General features: G+C 42.1%; 1 protein-coding gene across 5 annotated transcripts; it reads right to left on the reverse strand.

Moving 5' to 3' along the window:
- Nucleotides 1-1,598: 1,598 nt before the first annotated feature.
- LOC111980539 (TBC1 domain family member 8B) lies at nt 1,599-19,516 on the reverse strand. 5 transcript variants are annotated; one of them, XM_024011318.2, is made up of 21 exons: nt 18,949-19,516; nt 13,725-13,835; nt 13,377-13,495; nt 12,745-12,970; nt 12,333-12,573; nt 11,968-12,175; nt 11,700-11,867; nt 10,753-10,914; nt 10,437-10,587; nt 10,084-10,298; nt 9,870-9,987; nt 9,433-9,718; nt 9,124-9,256; nt 8,942-9,040; nt 8,780-8,848; nt 8,367-8,607; nt 8,153-8,218; nt 5,158-5,250; nt 4,830-4,877; nt 4,613-4,710; nt 1,599-4,434 (listed from the first exon to the last, which is right to left on the reverse strand). In XM_024011318.2, the coding sequence occupies exons 1-21, from the start codon at nt 19,073-19,075 to the stop codon at nt 4,021-4,023; spliced, it is 3,393 nt and encodes a 1,130-aa protein (XP_023867086.1). In that variant the 5' UTR covers nt 19,076-19,516; the 3' UTR covers nt 1,599-4,020. The 5 variants fall into 5 exon arrangements, 4 of the variants coding, with proteins under 4 accessions (XP_023867086.1, XP_023867088.1, XP_023867089.1 ...); XM_024011320.2 differs by lacking the exon at nt 5,158-5,250 and having other exon boundaries at nt 18,949-19,515; XM_024011321.2 differs by lacking the exons at nt 1,599-4,434; nt 4,613-4,710; nt 4,830-4,877; nt 5,158-5,250 and adding an exon at nt 7,180-7,296.
- Nucleotides 19,517-19,749: the final 233 nt, after the last annotated feature.

Consider the following 19,749-nt stretch of genomic DNA (forward strand, 5'->3'; position numbering starts at 1 on the left):
CTTCTTCTTCTTCTATGGCGGTCTGCAAACAGACGTTAGAAGTGCATACCGCCACCTACTGTACTGGAGTGTATTGTCAAAAACAATGGTCAATGATCAAAACAAACAAAAACACGAAACCCTCCTACCTAATCATGTACTACTAAGAACATGAAAAAAAGAGCCCTTCTAACAAACCCCCGTCCCCGTCCCGCCTTTTGAATCTTGTTCCACTGACCTTTCTTTGGAGGGCATATAAATGCCAACCTAAGAACATGAAAAAAAAGAGCCCTACTAACTTGTAACAAACCCCCGTCCCGCCTTTTGAATCTTGTTCCACTGACCTTTCTTTGGAGGACATATAAATGCCGACCGTAGTGCTCGGGAGTCCCACCTCTTCTACACGTCTATAAAAATGATCTTAGCCTCTACCCAATATAGCACAAGTATCAATTATATCTAGTTTAAAGCCCATTTGGCTACTTGGTCTACAAGTCCGTTCCCTCCCACACCTGAATGGGCTGGGACCCAGCCGAAACACACTACTACAACCACTCTCTCAAGTCTCCTTAATAGAGTCAATGCCTCCAATAGTAGATCACTCATATTAAAGTTACCAGAGGATAAACACAGTACAGACAAAGAATCTGCGCATAATACAATTCTAATAGGTTGAGCTTCCTCCACCCACTGGAGAGCAACTACCATTGCCAACTGTTCAGCATACAGACAGAGTATACAGACAGTCCACCTGTTAGTCTTCTACATATCTGCACATCAAATTCAGGAATGTAAACTCCCGCTCCCGTGTATCCACTATCAGGGTCCTTGGAACCATCTGTAAACACCTTTTAAATAAGCATGAAAGCTACTACTAATGTTATTTTCAACCAATCTTTTCTCTTTTCCACCAATGTTAAATCAACAACAGGTGTCGAAAGTGACCATGGAGGGAAATCCACAAGCTACAGCTTTCTCGTGAGCTCTCTACGCCACAACAAATGAGCCAATCACGATTAGCAAAGGCCCTATTTGACTATGGTCATTTGGTCCTGCACCTAGGGTCATCTTCATGTCAGTGAGATTTTAGAAGAGTTTTGTAGACCTATTAGCTTTTCTCACGCACTTTCAATATTCTATGACTTATGGAGGCTAAGTAGGCATATGTCATGGGTGTTGGTAGCGGAGGCTGACAACCACCCTGTCAAAATATTTTGCAGCAGTCTCGACATGGGAATAGGGGATAATACGGGTATCTAGAATCAAATCAAAAAAATAAATAATTGGTCACATACACATGGTTAGCAGATGTTAACGCGAGTGTAGCAAAATGCTTGTGCTTCTAGTTCCGACAGTGCAGTAATATCTAACAAGTAATCTAACAATTCCCCAACTACCTAATACACACAAATCTAAAGGGATGGAATAAGAATATGTACATATTGATATATGGATGAGCGTCATAGGCAAGACGCAATAAAGAGGGAAACACGGTAGGTGTATCTCTCTATGTAAGCATAGCAAACTATGACCTGAAGAAGTGGTTCAAACCCATCCTGGCTGTTCCATTCATTAACTTGGCCTATTTGTAAAACAACTCTTTCATTCAAATAAACACATTTGATGTCTAAGATTATTTTATTACATTGTAACATTTTATTTAATTTCAAGATGTTTGACATTCACATAAAGTGCCACTTGTGGTAGGCACAGGCAGATCAAAAACTACATAACATTCCAAAGGATATATTTTCCTCCAGAACCCCCCCCCCCCCCAACAAAAACAGTCAGTACAGCCTTAAATTATAATATTTACGTTCGCTGTGATTATTGTAATTAAGACCATTAATTGGCAACCAAGCAATTACATTTACAATAAGTAGGCCCAAATACATTTGTGCTGAGAGTCATCTTAAAGCGTAAATAGCTTAAAGGTGAAATAAAAGGTAACAAAATATAGTTTCACTGGTAATACGCAATTATCCTATGTATTGCATCAAGTTGATAAAGATTTGACTACACATCTAGAGCCTAACTAATAAAGCCTATACACAATCTCTTTATTTCTAAATGTGAGTGTAGTTCACAACAATATATCATGACAAATTGAGAATTGTGGCATTTCAAATGGCAATTGCCCTGCAAATATTTTAATAGACTTTCATTTAGTTAACTTGTTCACAGGTGAATTTAACTTCCCACTCAAGTCACCACTAATGCAATGTAAAGAGTAAACTGCTAATTTCCAACACTAACACTTGTTCTCCAATGAATATGGGCTCTTATAACTTTACTATATTGATTTTTTTTTAAATGCAGAGTAGCTACCTATCTATATTTTACAATATTGTGCTGTCAAGTAAAGGCTTTAAAGTGACAAATACGTATATTCATCTTAGCAGCTATTGTAACAAGGAACAGCATTTTATAAATATTTACTAAGCCAAGTGATTATTGGTCTGGGATAAGGGGTCTATTTATGAGACTATAATATAACAGCAAGGTTTGATTTTGCACGCAGGTGGCACTGAGGAAGAACGCTCAAATACAGAAAATACAAACCATGTAAAAGTTGCTCAGCTGTCCTTTTCCTGACAGACTAATTTTGAAAAAAATAAACATTTATAACTGCTTATGTAAAATATAAATATCCATAATACAGAGGACATTGAAGCAGGTTTTTTCAATAAACAATTTGACTAAAATTCTGCATTTTACAGTCCACCACATCAAACCAAGAAATAAAGTAAGTCATTCAGAACCAACTGTGTTGCATTTGGAATGATTAGTTATCATCATAAGGTATCCATGCCCATGCACAATTTCATGCTTTAAAGGACTTCAAAAAAGGAAAACAATATACAAAGGAATGTGAAACAGGCCACACTACCAGTTACACCTATCAAATCATTTTATCTTCAGTCTCACAAATATAATCAAACAAGAATTTCCTTTTACAAGACATGATAAAAAAAATATGAATATAACATTTACTCTGAAAAATATTTAGTAATCCCTTTGGAAATCAATTAAACTATACAACATCAATCAAAAGAAAACAATCATAAGACATGTTTATTGTCCACTCCTCTGTATATCAAATGATATATACATTACTTAATTTCCCTTAAAGACTCAGACAGTAGTTAAATAAAAAATTATTGCACAACGTCCTCATTTGACAACAGTGGTTGCCTCAACTGCAACTATTCAATTTGTTTTTAGTTTGTGTCCTGAAAATGATTTGAAATGGCAATGACAACATGCTCTTCTTCCCTCACTCATGATACTTCAACAAAACAAATGGAATTTGAAGTCAAAAGCATAATATAGGTTGTAAAAAAAAAACTGAAATGTAGAATTCCGAATATCAGCCTTGGGCCTTTAGCAAGTATTGGTCCCATCGTTTTCAAAAGCCCCTCTCCACAAAATGACCAGAAATAAATTGGCCATATCCCGTCATTACAAAGTAAACCCAGAAATACAATAACATAGTGGTGTCTCTCATCTCTCCATTCTAGGTTTCATTCATTGCATAATTATGGATGAGCAACAGTAAAGATCTCATATACAATTATCTATCCCATCTACATGTGCTGGTTTCATGCAATGATTGACTTCCATTGTTGACTTCAAGTGATTACCCTGGAGTGTGTTGCTGCTCCCTACATATTCCACACAGGTCAACTGATCACGCTCACCCCAATTTGAAAGCCTGGTGTTTCTAAAAATTAGCTAAGCGATTTAAGGCTGCATGAGAAAAAACTTTGGCACATAGAAGCAAGATGCTTGAGCAGGTTTTCTGGTGTGCAGATGACAGGAATAAAACAATCAATCTACAAGATACAACTGGAATCTATAGGCGTTAAAAGGTGTGAATGTATTCTCTACGAGTGTATTCCTTGCGTTTGGTTACAGTGAACAGGGTTGGCTTAGAATCCACTCCTGTTACCTACCCAGGCCGAGAAAGAACAGTAGAGAATAGTGAACATAGAGACTTATTGGCTTTGAGAAGTTCAGAACCACAGTGTATCCTTCAGTTCACTTGTTTGTCTTTGCTTTCAACTGAGCACCCATGGCATGGTCCAGTCGGGCCTGAATGTCCACAGGCCTCTCAAAGAAGCGCACAAGGACAGGCTCGTTGAGCAGCGATGCCAAGATCTGCTCAAAGGCGAATGACCACTCCACCTCCTGTGGGATGGAGCCTGCCTCCAGGGTGATGGTAGCGCTAGGGGTGTCTGAGCTTCTCTCAGGGGTGCTGCAGGCTTCCCTGTCGAGTAGAGCCCCCTCTGGGGCAGCCTGGGTGGGGCTAGTAGGCTCCTGGAGCCTGCGCCCTACTTCTTCCATCCTCAGCAGAAGACTGGTGACTCGAGCCACAGCACGGTACAGAGACTCCTCTTCTGGGTCACCATGGAACAGATTATAGAGCGTTTTGGAGAACTGGATGAACTGAGCCTGACAACATAAAAAAAGGGATGAATACAATTTAAGATTTTGTCATTGTGTTTCTTTTTGCATAAAGTAATGACATAACATGTGGATTAAATTGTTCAAAGTTGATCTGTTGGAAAGACATCTGCATTGCATATTCACGTGATTGACTAAATGTTAACCTAGATATGGGTGTATTTACCTGATTAATTCTGGGTAAATCCTTGATGCTCTCCTCTTTCTTTAGTATCTCATCTTGCCATTGTTTCAGGTAGGCCTGCAGATCCACTTTCCCTTTGCCTGTGGAAAGTGCAGTTTTCAGACACAAATGGGTCATGTGTACAACGATCATCTGTTTAAATGAGCAATATTGTGAAGAGCTTGGTAAAAGAGAAAAAGAGACAGGCCAAATAAATTACCTCTTTCAGGGCTTTTCCTGATCACGCCATCTTCTGGGAGATCAGATACTACATAGTGTAAAGTACATTCATATAAGTCATACAGTAACTGTAAAGTACATTTTGCTATTCTAAACCATAACCAGTTAGAACTTATATCATATATAAACCTTGTCTACAAGAACACATATCTAGATCGTAGTAAAAGAAATTGTACATGACAAAAGAGACCAACTTAAGAAATTGTTAAAGACAAATAGACAGATGAGCATTTACCAAAGCGAAAAGCACAGAGAAGCCAATAGTGAAATGGTTATAGCAGAGAAAGAAAAGAGCAAAGCAAGCTGACCAGTCAATTGACTCAAGTGGGATAGGTCGTCAGTCATTGGAATAAAGTGAGGAAGTCTTTGGACCTTTGAGTGGAAAGGACTCCCTGTGAAAGCTAGAAGAAGACATTGTCTGTGAGAGCATGCAACATTACAGTCGGGACAGATGTAAGGAACAGTTAACAAAGAGATTAGTTGGTGAGTAGAACGAAATATACAGTACAGTTGAAATTAGAAGGGCATAGTCTACACATTTTGGGGAATATTCAGAGGTGGAAACTCTCCGTGGGAATTAACGGAAATATATGGGAATTAACGGAATATATGCAAATTAATATTAATACCATTTAAAAAAATATATATGTTTTGCATTGGATATATTTACCATATCATATGGAGACAAACATAAACTTTCAACCTTATCATAAGTAGACATAATTGCAAATTATTAAATCCTTACAATAGGGAAGAAAAAAAAAATGTTATGAATTTAACTTTAATTAAATTAGTTGACTCTTCACATGGGATGATTTCACTGAACAGCAGAAGGGAATATTGAATGATCCCCAATAATCCCTTGCATCTCCCAATTTTTTTTTAAACATACATCTGTAAAATGATAGTCTAGAAACTAAAGCTTTGATTGTCTTCCTCTCAGGCTTCCATTTCTTCTGCCCTGGACCTCCTCAATATCCACCTCTTGAACATCAGACTGAAGCCTTATCTTCACTGTCACTTTCCAACCTTGATGAGGATGGCTCGTTGTCAGGCTCAAATAGCCCCATAGGCCTTGTTGATCTCTGCACCTGACAGGATGCTCTTGCCAGCATACTTAGGGTCCAACATGTACGCTGCGGCGTGTATGGGCTTCAGGCAGAAGTCTTCACGCTTTTTGATGTATTTCAGAACTACAGTTTCCTCTGCTTGGAGCAACAGTGAAGTGGGCAGGGCAGTAAAGATTTATTCTCTGCAAGCAGAGTCTGAACATCAGACAGGATGGCACTGTCTCCCTCAATCCGTGCAATGGCTACTGCTATAGGTTTCAGGAGTTTCAGGCTGCCTACCACTCTTTCCCGAAATACATCATCCAGGAGGACCCTCTTGATGGGGCTGTCCATATCAGCAGACTGTGATATGGCCATTTATTGGAGAGACTCCTTCCCCTCCAGGAGACTGTCAAACATGATGACAACACCACCCCAACGGGTGTTGCTGGGCAGCTTCAATGTGGTGCTCTTATTCTTCTCACTTTGCTTGGTGAGGTAGATTGCGGCTATAACTTGATGACCCTTCACATACCTAACCATTTCCTTGGCTCTCTTGTAGAGTGTATCCATTGTTTTCAGTGCCATGATGTCCTTGAGGAGCAGATTCAATGCATGAGCAGCACAGCCAATGGGTGTGATGTGAGGGTAGGACTCCTCCACATTAGACCAAGCAGCCTTCATGTTCGCAGCATTGTCTGTCACCAGTGCAAATACCTTCTGGGGTCCAAGGTCATTGATGACTGCCGTCAGCTCATCTGCAATGTAGAGACCGGTGTGTCTGTTGTCCCTTGTGTCTGTGCTCTTGTAGAATACTGGTTGAGGGGTGGAGATGTAGTTAATTATTCCTTGCCCACGAAAATTCGACCACCCATCAGAGATGATTGCAATACAGTCTGCTTTCTCTATGAATTGCTTGACCTTCACTTGAACTCTGTTGAACTCTGCATCCAGCAAATTAGTAGATAAAGCATGTCTGGTTGGAGGGATGTATGCTGGGCAAAGAACATTCAGAAATCTCTTCCAAAACACATCATCTGTGAGCATCAGAGGTGAACCAGTTGCATACACAGCTCGAGAAAGACATACACCAGCATTTCTCTGACTACGTTCATCCATTGAGTCAAAAAAACTTCTGATTCCAGGAGAACCATGAGCTATTGCTATCGATAAGGTTCATTCATCATTTTCACCTCGAATAGAAGTAGAGGGACTTTTGTCAGAGGTTGCTTGTTGTGAGCGCTGAGGGAACTTTATGCGCTTGGCCAGTTGATTCTGCATCTTTGTTGCAATCTTCACATATGATTTGGCACAGTATTTGCAAATGTACACAGCTTTTCCTTCTACATTCGCTGCAGTGAAATGTCTCCACACATCAGATAGTGCCGTGGCATTTTCCTGTAAAGATTAGAAAACAATTGTCAAAAAAACCCAAATACAATTCCATGTACAGATAAATAGTTAAGTAGTTAGATTAAACAACTCCTTTGTAAGATAAATGTTTTAAAATGAAACATGTATGGAAACAGGTAAATTAACACTCCTCAGTTAGCAGGCTCAAGCAAGCTAAAACCCACATGGTAGCAAAAACTAACTAGCAGAAATTGTTAACAAGTTAGAAATGATTTAAACACACTTTGCTGTAGGCTACTATTTACTAGTTAACAAAAAAAATCATGTATGTCATATAAAATCTATTCACCCCACCCAGTATTGTAATCAAAAACTTACCAGAAAGCATGTAGTCCGTGGCTGACAGTGTAGTAGTTTGGGCTCAATAGCATCTCACTAGTGTGCAAGATCTTGAGAATCAGCTATACATGTGATGGAAGAGTGCACTGTGCATGCAGAGGGTTGCAATTCCATTGAATTGGGGATAGTTTAACCAAAATATGCCACAAGACCTAGAATTGCCTTATGTGTATCCCACAAAAAAGGTTCACTGTTTTAAGGTAACTTTTTTGATGAATTTAAGTAAAATTCCAGGTCTTAACTTCCCATGGAAACATTCCGGAAATTTACCGGAAAGTTTCCGACCCTTTGCAACCCTTTATTTTTTAGTTCATCTTTATTTAACCAGGTAGGCTAGTTGAGAACAAGTTCTCATTTACAACTGCGACGTGGCGAATTGGGAGATTCGTTTTTTATTCTAAATTATGTATTAAAGCAGAAGGAATACAGATCAAAAGTATCATGGACGTAGAATGACAAGTGAGAGAGCAGGTGCTTATGCGTTTCTGGTGATCTTACTTACCTGGTGGCTGATGAAGCTTGAACAGGAATTTCAGTTTGTTGGTGAAAGTGCCACTGTACAAAATGTCTGCAGAAAGAACAACATTTGCATGAAAGGTTGCAAGATGTTGATGCAAGATGTGACATACCGTTCCCACAGATAATGGTGAAAATAGAGGGTGGGCACAGCGATCATAGACCTGTAGCAATGCATCAGAGCACTGGTCTAGCCTTACCCAGGGCACAGCAGAACTCTTTGAAGTTGACAAGGCCATCCTGGTTCTCATCCAGCAGGCGGAAGGCCCAGAGGAAGAGGGCATCGTTGCCGCTGCAGAGGGACCAGGGCTCCAGGAGGGAGAAGAGCAGCCTGAACTGATGGAAGCCCAGCTGGTACTGCTCCAGATAGGCCAGGCTGGGGTCATGGTGCAGCAGCACTGGGCTGTTCATCGTCCAGTAGCAGCTGAGGAAATGTTGCCTCTGGAAACACATTGAAGTACTCAATTTCCAGCGGTTAAATCTGTCTATTTTCAACACATTTCCATTTTTCATGCCAGTCGTGTCAACTCTGTGTCTATGAGAAGGAATATTAATGCATGTAGTCTACAGTATGCAGTAGTATATTATTATTTGAAAAGAGTGATTGTGATACCTTGAACAATGCATAAAGGTTATCAAGCTGGGAAGCACTGAACTTTACTTCTTGTGACACTACCCGTAGCTGAGGAAAAAGTAAATCTCAATTAATCCTACATCATATTGTCGTAAACAATGCCAAAAGGTTGCAATGTAAGTTTGGGGATGTGCCACTCACCACATTTTGTTTAGTCGTATCCTCTAATGTTTGGATTACATACAGTTTGTTTCTTTTCCGCATGCGCTCTACTTCCTCTGATTTCATGTCTCCATATTTCTATAAGCAAATTAAAAAGGCCAAATGACAAGCCTGACATTGAGACATGGGGTCAGTCCTAGCAACTCTGACCGTTACAGTACCTCATAGGCTTCTTTGATGAGATCACTGATGTCCACCTTGGAGAGGGATGATGCTTTGTCATTGTTCCCCACTGAGTTTTGCTGCACTGTTTGTGGTAGAGGACTGTCCTTATTGGTCACATTATCGAAAAACCTGCCAGGGAAAACAGAGCAGCAGTAATGTAACATGAACAAGATGGGCATTCCTGTAGAATTAACTCACTGTTTTGGCGATTGTTACTTCACAATCCATCATAAACCTAATACAGTACTTTGAAATAACCAATTCAGTTGACCTTCAGACCTCGCCCTCTCTGTGTTGACACTCACTTGCTGAGGATGGTGACTGCCTCAGCGTCGTCACTGGAGCTGATCAGGCCCTCCATGTTGTAGTCGAGCACAGCCAGGCCCAGCTGCAGGATGGCTTTGATGCCGTCGTAGAAGAAGCAGTCGACCACGTTGACAGCACTCTCTATGGGCAGAACGCTGATAAACAGGGTGAGGAACCAGGACAGGGACACAGAGGAGAAGAAGGTCAGGTCTGTCATGTGCTCCGTCAGCTGGGTGAGGTGCATTCGGATCAGCTCCTCAAACACCGCCTGGTCCACCAGGGCACCTGAGGAAATACAAGATATTTGTAAACAGGATTTATAGCAGTTATGGGAGAAAGTGTAAGCCAGGTATTCAGTATCAAACACACATACCGTGCATATATTTAATGTGATGCAACACTGAAAATGATATTGTTATTCAGCTGCGTCTCTCACCAATGATCCTGCGGTTAAAGTAGTCAGGCAGCATCCTCTCACAGACGGCCACTAGCAGCCAGAAAGCCTCCTCCTCTTTAGCATAGAGCAACAGGACCGACGTCAGGATGTTCATGGCCTTCACAAGAGAAAAGGAGGATAGATGTAAAGATGCCTATGAGCTTTTTGAAAGAAAGAACGCAGGGAAGTGTTGTAGGGGTTTCTAGCTTAGCACCTGGCAATAGCCGATTTTGGGGTTCCTGTAGGCATATGCAGTGAGGACTCTGCGCAGGGCAGAGATGCCTGTGTCGCTCTGGAAGGCAGGGTGCTCTGGTAGGGAGCGGTGCAGGTCTCTCTCTATCTCATCAGTGGCAAGGGTGCTGGTCCCCAGAGACTGATCCACTATCTCACTGTAATACCCAGGGTTAACGGCCATGTCATTGACTGCACCTATGGTACCAAGGCAAAACACCACACCATATTTAAATAAAACACATATTGCAAAACATTAAAGACACCACACTTTTACACATCAGTGAAGGAGACATATGAGCCAAATAACAGTGAAAGAGCCATATCAAACAGAACCTGAGAAGAGCATCCAAAGCTCTCCTCTTAAGGCCTCAGGGACGCCACGCACAATCAGGTCTCGTGTCTTCTTGGTACAGAACATACTGGTGCCACGGCCATACTCTGAGAAGTGGATGTTCCATGACTGCTCCTTCATCTTCTCCTTTAGCTGTCAGGCACAGAGATTAAACAGCGGAATAAGAAATAAGCTGTCAAGGCTGAGACACCTAGACAGTACAAGGAGAGCACATTCTCACACTTGGTGGAAAAAACAACACTCCTAGAGAAACCTTCATATTAGGAGAGAAGGTCATATTTTAGAGTAAAATCCCACCATTTTGGGATCCAGGTTTTCAGCATCCTGGGGGTGGAACAGAGTCATGAGTGCCTCATTGCTAACGGCCTTGCTGCTCTCCTTCTGTCCCCCCATCATAGCCACCTCCTCTGGGTTGTCCTCAAAGTGATTGATGAGGTTTTGGCACTCCCCTCTGATGCCCTGCAAGGCACAGTGAACCCACAGTTTGTTTTCAATGGCAGCAATTATAGCCTGGCAGATATTTTTCATTTGGTCCAGTTGGTTACACACTGCCAAATGTCAAACGAACTAACATGTTCATGCAAGTATTTTGTTTATTGGGCAAAAATGCTCATGTTAAATCCATCTATGATCATCATGGAACATCACTTGTGTGTCCCAGCCAGTCGTTATAATACTTTAGCTTTGGTCTTCCAACAACATTTGGGAGGAAAATAGTGCAATAGTTGCTCTAACTACGACGTGCAGTGAATATATTCAGTAGCCTATATCCCCTGTATAGCCCCGGTCTAACCTAATCTGCATAGGATGTGCTCATAAATGTGCTGCTACTCACAAAAAGTTTCAGAGAAACCAAGTTCTGATAATGCGTGCATTTTATCAAATGCTCATTGTCAAACAATCAATAATACTGCGCATCTCTGCTTCTTTTCCTGTGCTTGGTCCAAATTGCGTTCACACCTGCAGTGAAACACACCACGGAGGAATGGAAATGGACTGAGATCACCCTTTTTGAGAGAAGCACGTCCATTGTTTGGTGCGCTCCCGAGTGCAGTTAGAGTGTTCACACCAGTTCAAATGAACCGAACCAAGGGGGTAAATGCGCCAGAGTGAGGAAAAAACGCTTTAACCAATTTGATGTGAAAGCCCCCTTAGACACATTTGGAGGGTTGCAGACGGACTGGAATTGTGCCCTTGGGGCAGAGACCTAGCAGTAAGAAGGTTCAAAACAGGAATTTAGTCACCTCAGTTGATGCAGAATGTTGAGGACTGGCAGTCATCCCACACCTCCTGCGGATTGCATTGCCGAGACGCTCAAAGTCCCGAACTTCAGAGAACCTCAGAGCCCTCTTACCCCGCACACACACAGTCAAAGCCCTGCTGCTACGGTCCGGCTTCTCCACACCAATCACCTGCAAGGATAGGTGTTTGGGTCAACAACATTGAGCAAAACCACTGAACCACAGAGGTTATTAAATTAGTTTAGTGTCAAGGTAGTGCGCTGTGTCTTGCCTCTCTCATGGGGATGATGACATGGCACTGGCTGCCATCCTGGCTAGCGAAACACAGGTAGCTCTCAGACAGACATATCTTCCCAAGCGTGTTGAAGTGGCTGAATGGAACCCATAGGAAGCTCTCATAAACCTCCAGCAGGTTCTCCTCCTTAGGCAGCCTGAAGAAGGCCCGGAATTGCTCATTCCTAGCATTAGTTTCCAAGCCTCTGAAGGAGAGCAAAAAAGAAAAGTAGTGAAAAAAGGAGGACAGCTTGAGAGCATGGAGGTAGTAAACAAAATAATCAATATCATCTCCATTCACTCTGGTGTCCTGAAATAACTTGTCCAATATGAGTAAAAAAAGAACAGTGACAGGCAGTATACCTCTTGGTGATCTGTAGTGGGTCTGAGAGGGAGGGCTCTTCCTGGAAGGTCTCCTTATCAAATAGGCGTTTGATGGAGTAGTCAGCAAGCTGCTCCATGATCAGGAAGGTCTCACTGAGGTGCAGGAACATCGAGAAGTAGTGGTCCTCCCCATTGGCCAACACATGAATGCTCTCTGTCAGAATGACATTGGACGTTTTCTCCAGCCTCCAGATCTCATTCCACGAGACTACCAGCTTCACTGAAGAGGAAACAGATTATCTTTAATGAGTAACTCGCTGCCATTCTGTCATGACATGGAATGATAATACTGTATCCAAATACAAGTAAATGGATGAAGCCTGACAGTTCCTGCATTTAAGTGACTGTTAGTCAACAGTGAGGGCTTGTTCAGGTTTCTGTCTCGTCTCACCCTCGGAGCCCAGCAGATATGAGTAGAAGGACAGGAAGTTGGTGCTGAGGTAGAGCCAGCCCTGGCAGGGCACGCGGCCCCTCCAGTAGCTACAGGAGTAGTAGGTGACCAGCTTCTCCTTCTGAGGGAGGTCAAACCATTTCTCAAACCTCAACAGTGCTTCACGGAACTTCTCAGGGTCGTCCTCCTGCACGCCTGACACCTTTCCTTCCTCAGCAATCAGCCCCTTTATAGAGGGAAGAGGAGGACAACATCTCTCTCATGGTCACTGAAGGAAACAAATATAATTAGCAGTCTAAACACGTCAGCATGCCATCTCCAGTCTGTAACATTTATGTCAAGGCATATAAATTAGCATCATATCGTTTCTTAAATTCACATTTTTATTACAAACCTACTTAGCTTTCAATAAACAGTCAAAGGTTTTCATATCAGAAACAGTAATCAGTGAAAGACCATAATCACCACCAACTATTTTCAAAGAGTAAGCATTTGCTGCATCAGTAGGCTTCACTATATTAATAAATCATTAAGTCTGTAGGAGGCCTCCATCTCCCTGTGAGAGTGGCAGAGATCAACAATAGTAGTGTCTGTGTAAACTGTGTGTTTAATTATCTGTAGCGATTACTTACTCTGATCTTGCCCTGCACAAAGCTGGTGATGTCATCGCTGGAGTCAAACACAGACAAGATTCTCATGATGTTCTTCTCCAGCCACTCCCAGTGTTGGTTGATCTCCTCCTTGGTGCCACCTAATCACAGGGAAAACTCAGTCAAAATGGAAAGGAAACTGTTTACACTACGTATGCATGACTAAGCCATCTATTGTCACAAAATGTGAAAAGAGTGTTGACTAAAATACAATCCTAAAAGGTTGTTATTACATGATTGTAGTTATTACATGACTGTAGCCTTTAATGTTTACTTGTGGCTATTCTGACAATGGGGATAGTTGAGAAAATGTAGAGCAAAAACTCTCACCACATGCTATTGACCAGTAGATCTGAGAGTCCGGTGTCTGGTGTAGAATGCGAAATGGAGCGACCTTAGACGTGGAATCCAGCATCATATCAAGAGTTCCAACCAGAAGACCTGTCAAAAAAGTAAGTAGCAATCATACTTCCCATTAACAGTCAGACATTAATGATAAGACATTTTAAAATCATGAGGCAATTTCATGCCTAATGATTGTACAGCATCTAGCAAACAAAACAGCCCTCCCACCTGGGTTATCAATCATGTAACATAGAATAGTGGAAAACTCAACGAATATTGTGCTGATTATTATCACATTCAAGTGTTCAAACCAACAGTGTTGTGTTACCTATCTAGGACCGTAGTTAGGCCTTTACTGCTATCCCGGCCCGACTGCAACAGCAGCATCTATCGTTGCTGGGCTGGTGGATCATGACACAGCCGTACAGTGGCCTTAACCTCTCCCCCAGGTAAATTGCTACCAAGAGCCGGGTGGTGGACTAGACCACATCTATGAACTGATGACACAGAGTTCATTTCCCCTGTAAATCATCCATTATAAAAGTTTGGCTGAATTTCTACGTAACAAACCTGTGCATCTGCAAGGGCCCAATTAAGCGAGCAGGTATCCCTAAATAATAGCCTGTCCTCTGCCCTGTGGCCATTTGAGATTTACATCTGGATACTTCAGGATAAAAAGGTCCTTGCGTTGGAGGGGGCTTCAGGGGAGACGTTGAACAGGAGGAGAGCAGACACTGGCGGGCCTCCACCATCATTATCCCAGTCAGAAGAGAAAGCTATTGTGTTCTACTTCATCAAACCCATTAATTACCTGTAATTATAGCTCTGATGTTCTGAGGGACAGAGCTAGATGTTCTCAGTGTCCCTCTTTTTTACAGAGACATCTACCATTACTATCGGTAGACTACAGTCACTGGCACCGTCAGCTTCAATAGAAGGCCACCAGATTGCCATTTTTTGTTTTAGAGATGTGGCAAATGGGAAAGTTAGCTATGCTGTTTCAGTCAAGTATGATTACTGTGATCAACAGCTGATAATTGGCTTGTCAGAGGTTGTGTGTGACCATGTGCAAGAAAACCTACTAATATTGGGATTTTTAATTTTTATCATAGGTACACTTCAACTGTGAGAGACGGAATCTAAAACAAAAATCCAGAAAATCACATTGTATGATTTTTTAATAATTAATTTGCATTTTATTGCATGACATAAGTATTTGATCACCTACCAACCAGTAAGAATTCCGGCTCTCACAGACCTGTTAGTTTTTCTTTAAGAAGCCCTCCTGTTCTCCACTCATTACCTGTATTAACTGCACCTGTTTGAACACGTCCGTTACAGTGGTATAAAAGACACCGTCCACTCACTCAATGAAACCAGATGTCACCAACCTCTCCACAATGGCCAAGACTGAGAGAGCTGTTAACAGGATCATCAGCGGATAAAATTGGTAGACCTGACAAGGCTGGATGGGTACAGGAACAAAGGAGCGCAGCGTTTGTGGAGAAGGAAACAACTGTTGCGCGAATTATTGAGAAAAATGGAAAGAAGTTCAAGATGACGGTCAAGTCACCCTCGGCTGGGGCACTCCGATGCAAGATTTCACCTCCGTGGTGCATACAATGATACATGAGGAAGGTGAGGGATCAGCCCAGAAACTACACGGCAGGACCTGGTCAATGACTCTAAGAGAGCTGGGACCCAGTCTAGTCATCCTCAAGAAAACCGATTAGTAACACACATGCACGCGTCATGGGTGATTAAAATCCTCAGCGCATCGCAGGTCCCCCTGCTTTACGCCAGTGCATGTCAGGCCTGTCTGAAGTTTGCCATGACCATCTGGATGATCCAGAGGAGGAATGGGAGAAAGATCATGTGGTCTGATGAGACAAAAATAGAGCTTTTTGGTCTAACTCCACTCACCGTGTTCGGGAAGAAGAAGTATGAGTACAACCCCAAGAACACCATCCCAAACGTCGTGAAGCATGGAGGTGGAAACATCATTCTTTGGCGATGCTTTTCTGCAAAGGGGACGGACGACTGCACGTATTGAGGGGATGGATGGGCCATGGTATCGCGAGATCTTGCCACAACCTCCTTCCCTCAGTAAGAGCATGAAGATGGGTCGTGCGTCTTCCAGCATGACAACGACACAGAATCACACAGCCATGGCAACTAAGGAGTGCTCCGTAGAAGCATCTCAAGGTCCTGGAGTGGCCTAGCCAGCTCTGCCAGACCTGAACCAATGAATCTTTGGAGGGAGCTGAACGTCCGTATTGCCAGCGACAGCCGCTGAAACCTGAAGGATCGGAGAAGATCTGTAGGGAGGAGTGGCAAAATCCCTGCTGCAGTGTTTGCAAACCTAGTCAAGAACTACAGAAACGATGATCTCTGTAATTGCCAAACAAAGGTTTCTGTACCAAATATTAAGTTCTGCTTTTCTGATGTATCAAATACTTATTCATGCAATAAAATGCAAATAATTACTTAAAATCATACAGATGTGATTTTCTGGATTTTTGTTTTAGATTCCGTCTCTATAGTTAAGTGTACTATGATAAAAATTGCAGACCTCTACATGCTTTGTAAGTAGGAAAACCTCAAAATCCGGCAGTGTATCAAATACTTGTTCTCCCACTGTAGCTTCTCTTCTGTTCATAACATTTTGCCTTAAAAGAGGAATAAGCAGTGCTCACCAAATAATGCTTACATCGATAGAATGAATGCATTAGTAATCTAACCACCGTAAAGTTGTCTGTTTTGTTTAGGGTCCAGGGAGAAAACCGCATTAACTCCAAATAGTGGAAGATTGGTCCTGTGCAAAATAGTTGGTTTTATTTTATTTATTTATTTTACCGTTATTTTACCAGGTAAGTTGACTGAGAACACGTTCTCATTTGCAGCAACGACCTGGGGAATCAGTTACAGGGGAGGAGGAGGGGATGAATGAGCGCAATTATAATGGGGATATTAGGTTGACCATCTGGTTTTGAAGGCCAGATTGGGAATTTAGCCAGGACACCGGGGTTAACACCCCTACGATAAGTGCCATGGGATCTTTAATGACCTCAGAGAGTCAGGACACCCGTTTAACGTCCCATCCGAAAGACGGCACCCTACACAGGGCAGTGTCCCCAATCACTGCCCTGGGGCATTGGGATATTTTTTAGACCAGAGGAAAGAGTTTAGTGCCTCCTACTGCCTCCTACTGGCCCTCCAACACCACTTCCAGCAGCATCTGGTCTCCCATCCAGGGACTGACCAGGACCGACCCTGCTTAGCTTCAGAAGCAAGCCAACAGTGGTATGCAGGGTGGTATGCTGCTGCTGCTGTTTTAACCGGTTAAGGAAATGAAAAGACTTCAGTTCATCTTGGGCACATATTTCATGTGGTTGAAATACTGTCTGCTTGCATAACAGTGTCAAAGATAACACATTACATGCGCATTCGCATTTTCTCAAGAGATGTTGAAAGAAAAAAAAATATATTTCTCAACTCCTGTTCCCAATAAAAAAATCTACATTTGTTGTAGAATTTTACTGTAAGAAATTAAATATTATTTTATGCTACATGTGAGAGGTTATAGGCCTACAATCGGTGTCCATATTTCAGTTACTATTCCATTTAACCCATATGAAGTAAAATGAGGAATATTCTGTTTATTCATGGATACAGGGATAGTCGTGAGCGGGATATCAAAAGTGCATTTAAACCGCTTATCCCGAATAAGATAAGACTAAGCGGGATATGAGCTACTATCCGGAACACTGTGCACATGTAAACGTGTTCACGGACTGCTGACTTGCATGTTTAAGAAGGATCAATGTGTTATAAAATAGGGCAGCATTGATCTCAAAGATCAACAAACACTATTTTCATGATGTAGAATAGGATCATCCCATTTCAAAAGGTAGGAATCAGTAGACCAGACAGGGACTGTGGAATGGATGAGCACTGACCTGGCTCTTCTGCCTCTCTAGGGCATCATGCTTGGGTACATTATCATACAGAAGTGCTGTGTGCCCAGTATAACATATTGCTCCACCTATAAAGCTAAAGCAAATGTCAGTAACTCAATATGTGTGTGTGTGTGTGTGTGTGTGTGTGTGTGTGTGTGTGTGTGTGTGTGTGTGTGTGTGTGTGTGTGTACCAAAACAACAGACATCTCTGACAGCATCATCGAGTGTTGTGACAGTGGTTTGCAGCCTAAACAGAGGCAATTTTGTTGATGGCTTAGTCAGTGGTAACAAAGTAAATAATCTGCATTGTAGGCAGGCTATACCATAAACCAGGGGTCTACAACCTTTTCTTGCCTAGGGACATCCTCCCAGGAAAACCAACGACCCCCATCATACGTTAGCAGGTGAATGATAATGGCAAGGAGAAGTAATCAACATATTATGGTCCCGTGTGGCTCAGTTGGTAGAGCATGGCGCTTGCAACGCCAGGGTTGTGGGTTCATTCCCCACGGGGGGACCAGGATGAATATGTATGAAGCTTTCCAATTTGTAAGTCGCTCTGGATAAGAGCGTCTGCTAAATGACTTAAATGTAAATATTAAAATGAATAGATTTGGTGGATAGTTTGGAATAGGACGTGTAAACTCTAACATTGCCCATTAGCTAGAAAGGCAACTCTAAACACATTTTCGCTAAGAGCAGCTGTTTAAGAAAGCTTACCAGCAGCACTTGGGCGCTTGTAGCCTATTCGCACTGGTAGCCTATGTCAGATACTCCAGTGAGTGTAAATGGCACCCATTTGGTCAATATTAGGAGTGGAAAAATAAAGAAGATCTACAGTAGGTATGTCATTCAAAATGTGTTTATTCTGTTGTTGCTAGCAATATTTATAAAACATTGGGGGGGGGGGGGAATCCACACAAAAAAATCTAACATTTTGGCTAACCCCTGCAGTACCTACGCAGACCCATTGGGCGCTGCGGACCCCCGATTTAATATCCCAGCTGTAAACTGTTAAATTGCAATTCCTATTGCAATCTAAACTAACGTTTGGGGTCCAGCCTGTCCATTTGACACGAGGACACGAGGATCTGGAGAACTGTCTGCCTCCAACCCCTATGATTACATGACAGAATCTGAAGGGGGACGTTAGAAAATAGACCGGAAATATGAACTATTGTCCGATGGCATGCACACTTTGCTAGAATGGCACTGGGTTTTACCAGCCCAGCAAAGAACAGAACACATACCTGTCAAACCGCCTCCTCCTTCTCCATATCCTCGCCTCCTTTGTAATACGAAATATTCGTTGCCTTTCTCTGTCACCCATAACTTGAATGCATTTTTCAGCAATATCTCTTCAGGTTTAAGCCACATATTTTAATTCAAATATATATGTTGAATCAAATGTGCATGTCAAGCTGTTCATTTCGATTGCAACCTATACCCATGGACATTTGTTTGTGTGAGCGCTGAGCAGACCCTTTCCCACGTCCACAGAAACCTTGCCAAAGTCAACGATACAAGGTCTTCTGGGGATTGTAGTTTGTTGACATTGGTGCGTGTATGCACCAGAATGAGCTCGCTTGTTACTGTTGACTTGATTTCCCATAGTCCTTCTCGGTCGAAAAGTATCAAATGTTATATTTTCAAAGTCCAAAATACTGCAACATAATAACTAGAGCGTCAAGCACAATGATGTATATATACAGTATAAACAAACACCAGTGTTGTAATACTCGAGACCGGTCTCGCATAAAACCGGTCTCGGAGAGTGAGGACTGATAATTCCTTCCAGAGACCAGCCGACGGCGGAGTAAAAAAACGAATAATTATCCGCTTCCATTCAGTCCAGTATTGCCAACTTCTCAGTAAGGAAAGTAGCTATTGGCTGTCCTAAAAGTCGCTAAATGACGTCATCGCCTAATTTGCATAATTGGCCATGTGCATGTAATTTTGATGGACGCTGTAGGAGAGAGGAATATAACGTCGTGGGAGAGACAAAAAGTTAGTAAAAAACACCCTAAATATGTTTAGAACTACAAATGAAC

This window comes from Salvelinus sp. IW2-2015, linkage group LG20 (genome assembly GCF_002910315.2).
Source record: "Salvelinus sp. IW2-2015 linkage group LG20, ASM291031v2, whole genome shotgun sequence".
Classification (NCBI taxonomy): domain Eukaryota; kingdom Metazoa; phylum Chordata; class Actinopteri; order Salmoniformes; family Salmonidae; genus Salvelinus; species Salvelinus sp. IW2-2015.

Bases quoted from the DNA above. Each gene is read 5' to 3' on its own strand.
- LOC111980539 (XM_024011318.2), bottom strand. From the start codon at position 19,075: ATGTGGCTTAAACCTGAAGAGATATTGCTGAAAAATGCATTCAAGTTA. The intron at 12,176-12,332 runs GTATACTGCCTG...GCTCTCCTTCAG, and splicing joins CCACTACAGATCACCAAGAG to AGGCTTGGAAACTAATGCTA. The intron at 4,711-4,829 runs GTAATTTATTTG...CACTTTCCACAG, and splicing joins CAGGAAAAGCCCTGAAAGAG to GCAAAGGGAAAGTGGATCTG.